This window comes from Bubalus kerabau, chromosome 1 (assembly GCF_029407905.1).
Source record: "Bubalus kerabau isolate K-KA32 ecotype Philippines breed swamp buffalo chromosome 1, PCC_UOA_SB_1v2, whole genome shotgun sequence".
NCBI lineage: Eukaryota > Metazoa > Chordata > Mammalia > Artiodactyla > Bovidae > Bubalus > Bubalus kerabau.
The window spans coordinates 42,992,351-43,005,389 of record NC_073624.1 but is presented as its reverse complement, the minus strand read 5'-3'; the positions used below and the strand labels follow the sequence as shown (position 1 = coordinate 43,005,389).

The window sequence follows — 13,039 nt, the reverse complement described above, 5'->3', positions numbered from 1 at the left end:
TTGGTATATGTTCATATTCATTCATCTTAAAATATGTTCTTATTTCCACCTTAGATAATGCTGATATAGAGATGTGTCTTGAGGTAGAAAGAAGGGATGTCAAAACTTAAGTCCAATGGCTTTATCTTCTTAGTTAGATAGAATTGTTAAGAAATGAAGAAAGTTGAAATTTCAGTTTGGAGAAGTCTAGTAAGTCTAGTAAAGAAAAACTGAGTAAAGGAATTGCTTTTAGTTGGATAGACTCATTTGAAGTTAGCAAATAAGAATTTCAGGTGTAATACTGTGGATTTCTACTTCTAAAACTGGATTGTCAGAGGGATTGAAAAGTTGGTATCCAAGCATTTCTACGTCAGAAAGTTGAGTTAGCTCACTTTATAATTTTAGTGAGGTTAGCACTACTGTGCTGAAAGATTATAACACCTTGGAATTAAATTCCTCAGTATTTCCTATAAATTGGTAGTTATATCTAGATATTTTGGTAAGATTTATTTGTGATTTTTTTGGCAAGAATGCTTCATAGGTGGTGGTGTGTGTTCCTACCAGGAGGCACAGATGTCTGGTTGTTTCTCATCTTATGATCTTAGTGCTGATGGTGATGATATTTTAATTTGTCATTCTTTCTTCATTTATGAGTAGAAATATTTCTATGAAGAAAAGTGCTTTCTCATCAATTTATTAGGTTCCTCTGAGGAACAGTTTGAGTATTTCTCTTTATTTGTTATGACTGAGGCAATAAGTTTGTTTCCTAGCATCTTCCAAAGATGACCAGTGAGATGTTTTGGGTTTTTTTGTTTTTGGATTTTAGTATTACTTGAACTTACAGATTCACATTTATTTGATGTGTTTCATTTAAATCTGTATGTTCAAATAATACTAAAATAATACTTCAGAAAATGTTTCAGGCACACAGAGTTCTTTCAGCCTTGGCTAGTGGGAGCTTCTTGAATTTGCCATATGAGTGCTTTTGACCTGACTCTAGTAGTGTTTGGGAATTTTCTGCTATCTGGTGTGACTAGATGCTCCAGGTTCATCTTGTACATTTCCTGCCCTACCCTGGGAAATGGTATTCCAGGACTATAAGCAGACGGGATAGCCTCTGCTATTGAGTTGGTCATTATTTCCAGAAAAGAGAACCAGGAAATACATACTATATTATTTTAAGACTAATGCATTATTAGAAGACATGGATATTTCCAGTTCAAATTCAAGACTACATTATTTTAAACCAAATTGATCCTAATCAGTATCCCCTAAACCCAGAATCCTTGTTTTCATCATAATTACTCATTTACTTTATCCCACTAATATGTATTAATATATAGAGTCTCATAAAGGATTAATCTCTGAAATATACAAGCAGTTCATGAAGCTTAATATCAGAAAAACAAACAACCCAATCAAAAAAGCCATTTCCTTCTCCAAAAAAAAAATGGGAAGAAGACCTAAATAGACATTCTCCAAAGAAGATATACAGATGGCAAATAGACACATGAAAAAATGCTCAACATTGCTTATTTTTAGAGAAATGCAAATTAAAACTGCAATGAGATATCACCTCACACCAGTTGGAATGGCCATCATCAAAGAATCTACAAACTGTGAATGCTGGAGACAATGTGGAGAAAAGGGAACCCTTTTGCACAGTTGGTAGAAATGTAAATTGATGCAGCCACTATGGAGAGTATGGAAACTTCTTAAAAAACTGGGACTAAAACTGCCATATGACCAGCATCCCACTACTAGACATACCCTGTGAAAACCACAATTCTAAAAGATGTATGTTCCGCAGTGTTCACAGCAGCACTATTTACAGTAGCCAGGACATCAAAGCAACCTAGATGTCCATCAACAGATGAATGGATAAAGAAGTTGTGGTACATATATATGATGGACTAGTTCTCAGCCATAAAAAGGAGCAAATTTGAGGCAGTTCTAGTGTGGTAGATGAACCTAGAGCCTGTTATACAGAGTGAAGTAAGTCAGGAAGAGAAAAGCAAATATTGAATATTAATAGATACATATGGAATATAGAAAGATGTATTGATGAGACTGTTTGCAGGGCAGCAGTAGAGACACAGACATAGAGAACAGACTTGTGGACACAGTGGGGGAAGTACAGGGTGGGATGAATTGAGAGGTAGTATGGAAACATACATACTACCATATGTAAAATAGATAGCAAATGGGAAGTTGCTGTGTAACACAGGGAGCTCATCCTGGTACTCTGTGACAATCTAGAGGGATTGGATAGATGGGAGATGGGAGAGAGGTTCAGAAGGGAGGGAACAATGTATACCTATGGCTGATTCATGTTGATGTATGGCAGAAACCAACACAACATCATAAAGTGATTATTCTCCACTTAAAAATAATAAAAAAAAGTATATACACAGTGTCAGTGTAGTTATACCAGCATTGTCACAAACATGTGATTGCATTGTCTTAAACATGTGTGTTTAAGATTTTTTAGTAGCTCTTCTTGTCTCAAGGGTATATTCTAGGAATATTTATAGCCAAACATGTCAAGTCACAAATTTTAAAGTAATTTAGAATAATCCCTGTTTGATTATTCATTTTATTTTAACTCCTAGGGATTGCTTAAATTTTTTTATGAATAAATAAAACGTATGCATAGTCTAAAGTCTGGTTTACAAAAAACAATGTATATTCAGAAAAATCTAGCTTCCATCCCTGTCCATTCTACCATTACTCTCTTTCCCTATTTCCATCTCCCCCAACCCCAGTTTTTAGTTCATACTTTCATTAAAAAAAATAAGCAAATAGTTACATTCGTTATCTCCTCACCTTCTTAAGTAGTAGTGTTGTTGTTCTCTGGCTAAGTTGTGTCCAACTCTTTGTGACCCCATGGACTGCAGCATGCCAGTCTTCCTTGTTCTTCAGTATCTCCTGGAGTTTGCTTAAACTCATGTCTGTTGAGTTGGTGATGCCATCCAATGGTCTCATCCTCTGTCTCCCCCTTCTCCTCCTGCCTTCAATCTTTCCCAGCATCGAGGTCTTTTCCAGTGAGTCTGCTCATTACATCAAGTGGCTAAAGTATTGGAGCTTCAACTTGAGTATCAGTCCTTCCAGTGAATATTCAGGACTGATTTCCTTTAGAATTGACTGGTTTGATCTCCTTGCTGTCCAAGGGACTCTCAAGAGTCTTCTCCAGCTCCACAGTTTGAAAGCATCAATTCTTCAGCACTCAGCTTTCTTTATGGACCAACTCTCACATCTGTACATGACTACTAGAAAAATATAGCTTTGACTATGTGGGCCTTTGTTGGCAAAGTGATATCTCTAGTTTTTAATACACTGTCTAGGTTTGTCATGGGCTTCCCTCGTGGCTCAGATGGTAAAGCGTCTGCCTGCAATGCGGGAGACCTGGGTTTGATCCCTGGGTTGGGAAGATCCCCTGGAGAAGGAAATGGCAATCCACTCCAGCACTCTTGCCTGGAAAATCCCATGGATGGAGGAGCCTGATAGGCTTTTTTCCCAAGAAGGAAGCGTCTTAATTTCGTGGCTTCAGTCACTGTCCGCAGTGATTTTATAACCCAAGAAAATAAAATCTGTCACTGTTTCCACTTTTTCCCCATCTCTTTGCCAGGAAGTGATGGGACTGCATGCCATGATCTTAGTTTTTTGAATGTTGGGTTTTAAGCCAGCTCTTTTACTTACCTCTTTCACCCTGATCAAGAGGCTCTTTAGTTCTTCTTCACTTTCTAACATTAGAGTGGTATCATCTGCATAGCTGAGGTTGTTGATATTTATCCTGGCAATCTTGATTCTAGCTTGTGAGTCATTCAGCTCAGCATTTTGCTTGATGTAACCCAGATAGCATATTAGAAAGCAGAGATATCACTTTGGCGACAAAGGTCCATATAGTCAAAGCTATGGTTTTTCCAGTAGTCATGTACAGATGTGAGAGTTGGCCCATAAGGAAGACTGAGTGCTAAAGAATTGATGCTTTTGATTTGTGATGCTGGAGAAGACTCTTGAGGGTCCCTTGGAAAGCACAATCAAATCAGTCATTCCTAAAGGAAATCAACCCTGAATATTCAACTGGAAGGACTGATGCTTAAGCTGAAGCTACAATATTTTTGCCACCTGATGCAAAGAGCTGACTCATTGGAAAAGACCCTGATGCTGGGAAACATTGAGAGCAGGAATAAAAGGGGGTGACAGGATGAGATGGTTGGATGGCATTATTAACTCAATGGACATGAGTTCGAGCAAACTCTGGGTGATAGTGAAGGACAGGGAAGCCTTGGGTGTTGCAGTCCATGTAATTGCAAAGAGTCAGACACACTTTAGTGGCTGAACAACAGCAAACCATGTTGTATGTTATATCCCTGTGACTTTTTTAGGAATTTTTTTTCCTCGAGAGAAATTCTGATCACATCATGCTTATTCTAAGTCTCTCTTTTTTTTTTTTGCACTTGATTCTTAAGCAATGCAGGAGTTAGAGGTGCTCACCCTCTGTGCAGTTAGAAATCTGTGTATAACTTCTAGTTGGCCCTCTGTATACATGATTTCTCCCTATCTGGATTTAATTAACCATGGATAGTGTATGGCACCCCACTCCAATACTCTCGCCTGGAAAATCCCATGGACAGAGGAGCCTGGTAGGCTGTAGTCCATGGAGTCGCTAAGAGTCAGACATGGCTGAGTGACTTCACTTTCACTTTTCACTTTCACTTTTCACTTTCACTTTTCACTTTCATGCATTGGAGAAGGAAATGGCAACCCACTCCAATGTTCTTGCCTGGAGAATCCCAGGGACGGCGGAGCCTGGTGGGCTGTCGTCTCTGGGGTCACACAGAGTTGGGCACGATTGAAGCGACTTAGCAGCAGTGTAGAACTGTAGTATTAATTGTTGAAAAAATCTGCATTTAAATGGATCCATATAGTTCAAACCCATTTTGTTCAAGGGTCAAGTGTATTTCCAATTTGATTTATCAAAGAAAAACTCCATCCTAGTCATTTTAACTTAAACATGGAAGTGACTGAGTCTACGTTTGGATTATTGCAGTTTTTTGATTGTGTATTCTTGTAGGACAACCTTCATCTAACTGTAATCTTCAGTTAAAAGGAAAGGAGACATTTTGGTACTGCTCTAGGACCTTTTTTGGTCATTAAATCTCTCTGAGTTTAATAATTCTGAAAATGATTTAAACTAGCAAGTTCTACTGTTTTTAAAGAGTATCTTATTTAATGATTATACTTTACCAGCATTCAGCTTTCTGTAAAAGTTACTTGATTTCTCTTTTTCTTTTTTCCTCTAGTGCATTCCACTCTTCGTTCAACTTGTTTTGGAGAGATTAACCCGAGGGGTCAAAACTAGTGAGCTTCGTACTATGTGTCTTCAGGTTGCAATTGCTGCCTTGTACTACAACCCTGATTTGCTGCTACATACTTTAGAACGAATTCAGTTGCCTCACAACCCTGGACCTGTAACTGTACAATTTATAAATCAGTGGATGAATGATACAGATTGTTTTCTTGGGTCTGTGTCTTTTTGATTTTACACTGCATTTCTGTTCTTGGAAAGGTGACTTGTAATATGCATGTATAATAGCATATTGATAAAATTTATAAAAAAAATAAAAATAAAACCATTAATTTTCAAAAAAAATTTAAAAAATAGCATATTGAAAGATAGTTTTATATCTTAAGAATTTTTTAGTGTATTGTTAACATAATATTTAATTTTTAGAGAATTAAGAATGTGTTTCAGGAGTATAATCTAGTGGAAAAGAACACAGACTCTGAAAATTAGGTTTATTACCCTTCTTCACTTGTTTTTGACTTAATGTGTATCGTTATATGTCTTGGCAACAAGAATTAAGTGTCTACTTGGGTTCCTTGACTTTAAGTGTCTCTGGGTAACAACATTCTAAATGGAGTCATGTTTCTAAGGAAAGTACTAGACTGGTAAAAATATGAAAACCTCAAGGAAGCCTGTTCTCAAATGTGAAATCAGAGGATTGTTAGCTATAGTCCAGGTCCTATCCTGGTAGGAGAGTTCAGCTTTGTGTGAAGCACTCTCCTAGCTTTCCAACATAGGAAAAGTGAGATCCTAAGTCATAGTTATATACCCACCTCAGGTGACCCCACACATATAAGTGACCCTGTTGTGTTAGAATTTGAGAGACTGCTGATTAATTTAGAAATAACTAGTGTTCTTTTTACATCTTGTAAGATATCATTTAGAAAAATTTACTGAGGGGGAAATAATTCCATCAGGAGTAGTTAGAATATTACCAAGTGGTGGGGAGATGGTGGAGGCCTGAATTAGGATGGTGGAAAAGGAATAGGGAAACAGACTTATAAGCTGCTATGTGTATTCTAATTTTTCTACATATAGGAGACTAGAATTTGTCCTGGATTTAGATTTCTTACTAATACTTTGAAAGGAAGAGCATACTTTAGAAAGAAATTGTACTTAGTTATATCTGACAAAGGTTTACAGAGTAGAGATTTAGTCATTCACAGTTATATAGTTGTTGCTTAGTTGCTTCGTCATGTCCAACTCTTCTGCCACCCCATGGACTGTAGCCTGCCAGGCTCCTCTGTCCCTGGGATTTTCCAGACAAGAATATTGAAGTGGGTTGCCATTTCCTTCTCCAGGGGATCTTCCTGACCCAGGGATTGAACCCACTTCTCCTGCATTGGCAGGCAGATTCTGTACCATTGAGCCACCAAGGAAGCCCAGTTACACAGTTAGTATAGTAGCATCTATAAGCAATTTCCCAAAAATAGAAGGTGTCTCAGCAATTATATAGATTGGGCATGTGTGGATTGTGCTCCCTTGGATTCTTCAGAGCCCCACTCAGTAATCGTCTTTTGTACTGTAATCCATTTGACCCTTGGTGTACACTACTAGGTAGAGCTACATTAATGAGAAAGTCATCAGGTCAAGCACAGCACCTATTATAGTATACTGCTTTCGCATTGGTAACTTGAATCAAGCAATGGAAATAATGAAGAAGAACAGAAGCTATATTTGTTTAGGTTTGTTGTATATTGAGGAGCGCATGGTGTATATTGGGGCTTTCTTGGTGGCTCAGACAGTAAAGAATCTTCCTGCAATGTGGGAGACTGGCATTTGACCCCTGGGTCAGGAAGATCCCCTGGAAAAGGGAATGGCTACCCACTCCAATATTCTTGCTGTGGAGAATCCCATGAACAGAGTAGCCTAGTGGGCTACAGTCCATGGGGTCTCAAAGAGTTGGACATGTTTGAATGACTTAACACTTTTCACTTTTTTTGTTGTGTATTTTATTTTGAATTACTGCCAGTAAATTTTTTTATTCATGCCTGTGTGAATGTTACACTAATACAGAAACCTTTTCATTCTTAATATTTTTAGTTTTAAACAATTTAGAAGCATTCATGTAAAAATCTTTGTAATGTATATCGTGTATTTGCTAAATCGCTTCAGTTATGTCTGACTCTGTGCAGCCCTATGGACTGTGGCCTGCTAGGCTCCTCTGTTCATTGGATTCTCCAGGCAAGAATACTGGAAGGGGTTTCCATCCCCTCCTCCAGGTGATCTTCTGAACCCAGGGACTGAACCTGGGTATCTTATGTCTCCTGCATTGGTAGGTGAGTTTTTTACCACTAGCTCCACCATTGGTCAAACTTTTTTTCCTTCAGAATTAAGTTTTCCTTATTTTATAGCACAGAACATTTAATAGATTTACTTGCAGCTACTAAGTTCAGCAGGGCTTTCCAGGTGGTGCAGTGGTAAAGAATCCACCTGCCAATGCAGGAGGCATAGGAGACCTGGGTTCCATCCCAGGGTTGGGAAGATCCTCTGAAGCAGGAAATGGCTACCCACTCCAGTATTCTTGGCTGGAATGTTCCATGGACAGAGAAGCCTGGCAGGCTACAGTCCATGGGACCTGAAAGAAGAGGGCATGGCTGAGTAACTGAGCATGCCCGCATTAAGTTCAGCATATTCGACGTTGAGATTTTTAGACTAGCTTTTGGCACCTGGGGGATTAGTATACAGTATAGTGTACCTTGTAGACCAGTGCAATGAATCAAAGTCTAAGGGACTTTTATTTTTTCACTGGATAGGAGTTTTATGCTGTCATATACAGGTATTCTTGCTTTAATAAAACTTGTTTTGTCAAGGCCCAGTTGCAGCATTTGTATTAATCATAAATTGGTATTACAGCAAGATTCATCATATCACTTGTAGGCTCCCATAGGTCTTTGATGATGAGAATTGGTTTGCAAAACTTGATTTACATAGGAATTCATATAGTACAAAATGGTTTTACCTCTGTGTAGCTCCAGTGAATGAACCTTAGAGCACAACTTGGATGTTCCTTTTTGTAATTTCTTCAGAAATTTTTCTTATTTCTCATGTGCACACTTTTTTCCCTTTTATGATTTATAGGCATCATGATCGGAAGATGTGTATAATAGGACTGAGTATCCTTTTGGAATTGCAAAATCGACCTCCTGCAGTAGATGCTGTGGTGGGACAGATTGTGCCCTCAATTCTTTTCCTTTTCCTTGGACTAAAGCAGGTCTGTGCTACCAGACAACTGGTAAACCGGGAAGATCACTCAAAAGCAGATAAAGCCAATATAGAAGAAAATGGTAAAGTGTTCTAATTGCAGTGAATGCTAGAACTGATTTTTTTGAGTGTGTTTTCTTTGAGTTTTAGTTTATTTAGAAACATTAAATAGATTTACATTTCTTGGCTTGCTACATGTTTAACAAATATTTTGAGTTTGATTGACTGAATTATAGTAGTCCCTTCTTACCACAATTTTGGTTTTATGATTTCAGTTGTCTAAAAATGTTAAATGGAAAATTCCAGAAATAAACAGTTCATAACTTTATTTATCTATTTCCCATTGAAGTATAGTTGATCTACAATATTATATTTTTGGTTATACATTTAGGTCTTTAGTTTCAGATGTACAGCATATATAATGATATAGATTACACTGTTTAAAGTTATTATATTAACATATTCCCTGTGCTGTTCAATATATCCTTGTAGCTTATTTTTTTAAAACTTAATAGTTTGTACCTCTTAATCTCCTACTCTTGGCCCTCCACTTCCCCCTTCCTAATGGTAACTACTAGTTATTTCTCTGTATCTGTGAGTCTGTTTTATATTCATTTGTTTCTTTCATTTTTTATATTCCATATTTAAATGTAACATATAGAACTTGTCTATCTCTGTTTGACTTACTTCATTAAGCATAATATCCTTTAGGTCTATCCCATTTTGTTGCAAATGGCAAGATGTCATTCTTTGTTTATAGCTGAGTACTAATCCACTGTATATCTCACTACATCTTCATTATCCATTCATTTGTTGATGGACATTTGCATTGCTTCCTTATATTGGCTATTGTAAATAACGCTGCTGTGAACATTGGGGGGTGTGTGTAGCTTTTTGAGTTATTTTTTAATATATGTATATATACCCAGGAGTGAAATTGCTAGATCATATTTTTAGTTGTTTGAGAAACTTTTCATAGTTTTCCATAATGGTTGTACGAGTTTACATTCCCACCAACAGTATGCAAGGGTTCCCTTTTCTTTATATCCTTGCCAACATTTGTTATTTGTTGATAGCCATTCTTATTGAGAGGGGTGAGATGATATCTCATTGTGATTTTGAATTGCATTTCTCTAGTGATTAGCCATGTTGAATATCTTTTATGCCTATTCAGGTCTTCTGCTCATTTTTTAATTGGGTCAGTTGGTTTTTTGACATTTGAGTTGTATGAGGTATTTATATATTTTGAGTATTAACCCCTATCATATTATATCATTTCTTGCACTTATTGGTTGTCTTTTCATTTTATTAATGATTTTCTTTGATGCCCCAAAACTTTTAAGTTTAATTAGGTTCCATTTGTTTTTGTTTTTATGTTCTTTGCTTTAGGAGACAGAACCCCCAAAATATTTCTGCAATTTATATCAAAGAGTGTTCTATTTTTCTGCTAGTAGTTTTATGGTTTCTGGTTATACATTTAGGTCTTTAATCCATTTTGAGTTTATTTTTATCTATGATGTGAGAAAATGTTCTAGTTTCATTCTTTTACATGTAGCTGTCCAGTTTTTCCAATATGCTTATTATTGAAGAAACTGATATTTTCCATTGTATATTCTTGCTTCTTTTGTGGTAGGTGAATCAACTCCAAATGTAGAAGTTTATTTCTGGGCTTTTAATTGTTTCCCGTTGATCTATGTGTCTGTTTTTGTGCCATTACCATACTGTTTTGATTACTGTAGCTTTATAGGATAGTCTGAAATTAAAGCACATGATATCTCCAACCCTGTTCTTTTTCATCAAGATTGCTTTGACAGTTCAGGGTTTTTTGTGGTTCCATATAAATTTTAGGACGATTTGTTCTAATTCTGTGGAGGGTGTCATGGGTATTTTGATAGACATTAAATCTATAGATTGCTTTGGTAGTATGGATAGTTTAACAATATTAACTCTTCCAATCCATAAACACAGGATATCTTTCCATTTTTTGGTATTTTCTTCCATTCCTTCTTCAGTGTTTTATAATTTGTAGAGTATAGGTCTTTTCACTTCCCTCAGTAAAGTTCATAAGTATTTCATTTTCTTCAATACTATTTTAAATAGATTTGTTTTCTTGATTTCTCTTTCTGCAACTTTACTGAATTCATTTATTAGTTCTAAAAGCTTTTTGGTGGAGACTTTATGCTTTTCTATATATAGTATTATGGCATATGAAAATAGTGACAGTTTTACTTCCCTTCCAATTTGGATTCCTTTATTTCTTATTTTTTTTTCTTGTCTGATTGCATGGCTCACCTCCCAATAGTATGTTAAATAGAAGTGGCAAGAGTGGGCATCCTTACCTTGTTCCTGAATTTAGAGGAAAATCTTGTAGCTTTCACTGTAGCATATGATGTTAGCTGTGGGTTGGCCATAAACAGCCTTTATTATGTTGAGATATGTTATCTCTATACCTACTTCGATGAGAATTTTTGTCATGAATGGATGTTGAATTTTGTCAAGTGCTTTTTGGTAGGTATTATGATCATCATGTGATTTTATTCTTTTTTTGTGTGGTGTATCACATTGATTGGTGGATATTGAGTCATCTTTGCATGCCTGGAATAAATCTTACTGGATTGTTGTGTATGATCCTTTTTATAAGTTGTTGAATTTGGTTTGCTGATAATTCTGTTGAGGAGTTTTGCATTGATATTCATCAGAAATATTAGCCTATAATTCTCTTTCTCTTTTTTTTGGTAGTGTCTTTGCTTTTGGTGGCACCGTGGAATGAGTTTGGGCGTGTTCCCCCCTCTTCGGCTTTTTGGAATAGTTTGAGGACAGGTATTAGCTTTTCTTTATACATTTGGAGGAGTTTTCATGTTAAGCCATCCAGTCATGGACTTCTTTTTGCTGGGAGTTTTTTGATTATGAATTCAATTTACTAGAGTGATCTCTTTATTTAGATTGTCTATTTCTTCCTTATTCAATTTTGGAAGGTTGTGTATCTCTAGAAATGTTTCCATTCCTTCTTGGTTGTTCAGTTTGTTGGCTTGTAACTATTTGTAGCATTCACTTATGATTTTTTTGGTATCTCTGTGATATCAGTTGCAATTTCTTTTATTTCTTGTTTTATTTATTTGAGCCCTCTCTTTTTCCCCCCCACTAAAGGCTTATACATTTTGCTTATTTTTCAAAAACAGTTCTTGATCTTTTCTACTATTTTTTTTTTGGGTCTATTTTATTTCCCCTCTAAACTTTATTATTTCTTTCTTCTGACTTTAGGCTTTGTTTGTTCTTTTTTTATTCTTTTAGATGGTAGGTTAGGCTGTTTATTTGATATTTTTCTTGTTTCTTGAGGTAAACCTAAATTTTGCAGTGTTTGTAAATTTGGAAAGTTGTGTTTTTGTTTTCATTTGTCTCAAGGTATTTTCTGATTTCTTTTATGATTTTTTCATTCATCCATTGGTGTTTTAGTAGCATGTTGTTTAGTCTTCATGTGTTTATGTTTTTCATTTTTCTACCTGTGATTGATTTCTAGTTTCATAGTGTGGTCTGAAAAAATGCTTAATATAATTCCTATCCCTTTACATTTGGTGAGACTTATTTTGTGGCCTAGCATGTGTTCTGTCCTGGAGAACGTTCCACGTGCACTTGGAAAAAATGTGTATTCTGCCATTTTGGGGATCTAATGTCCTGTAGATATCTGTTAAGTTCAAGTGGTCTGATGTTCATTTAGACACATTAGAAAAACCGCCAAACTCCATTTCCATCTGTGTGTGTCTTTAACCCTGAAATTAGTTTCTTCAAGCAATCAGAATTCTTTTTTTCCAGTATATTGCACTCTTTCTAATTTCTTACTTTGGTCTCTCTTGGCTTATAATTATTAAGACTTGAGGGAAGATTTTTTAGTAATATCCCAGACTTTCTTATTGAATTGCCTACTTAAGTGTATGACCATTAACCAACAAAGGTATCTCTTGTTGTCTTATTATTATCCTTTGTATATAGTTTTTTATTTTTTTTGTATGTGGTAAAAACTATGGTTTCTTGCCTTATCCCTAAAATTATTTTGCAGCTTAATACACGTGCTTCAGTATGGTATGTTTTATAGAACTAGATTTAGATTAATAATGCCTGGTTTAAGTTTACTCCAGGTTTTTCCTCTTAGATTGATTTTTGCCCTGCATTTAGTATCTTCCAGTTATTTACAGTACTGGTCTGTCTGGAACAGACTGGCCCTGAAAATAGAAACTCAATCTATGGAGATACACAGTTCAGCTGTCAACTTTTTAACCCATGTGTAGCTAATTATTTTTCTTTAATATTTCTAAACTTTTCTGTTTCTGTTAGCTGAAATGACCTCTTCATTTGAGCATTTCCAAGCAATTGGTAATTATTAATAGCTTAGTTGGAGAAGGAAATGGCAACCCACTCCAGTGTTCTTGCCTGGAGAATCCCATGGATGGAGAAGCCTGGTGGGCTGCAGTCCATGGGGTCGCACAGAGTCGGACACGACTGAAGCGACTT

At 36.2% G+C, this 13,039-nt stretch overlaps 1 protein-coding gene across 2 annotated transcripts in view; it reads left to right on the top strand.

The window, feature by feature from the left end:
- Positions 1–13,039, top strand: part of IPO8 (importin 8) — a 66,568-nt gene that overhangs the window by 46,626 nt on the left and 6,903 nt on the right. For both annotated transcript variants that reach the window (XM_055573101.1, XM_055573092.1), the window contains 2 exons: positions 5,286–5,506; positions 8,411–8,616. In XM_055573101.1, coding sequence (XP_055429076.1) covers positions 5,286–5,506; positions 8,411–8,616 — 427 coding nt within the window. The remainder of the gene's footprint in view (positions 1–5,285; positions 5,507–8,410; positions 8,617–13,039) is intronic.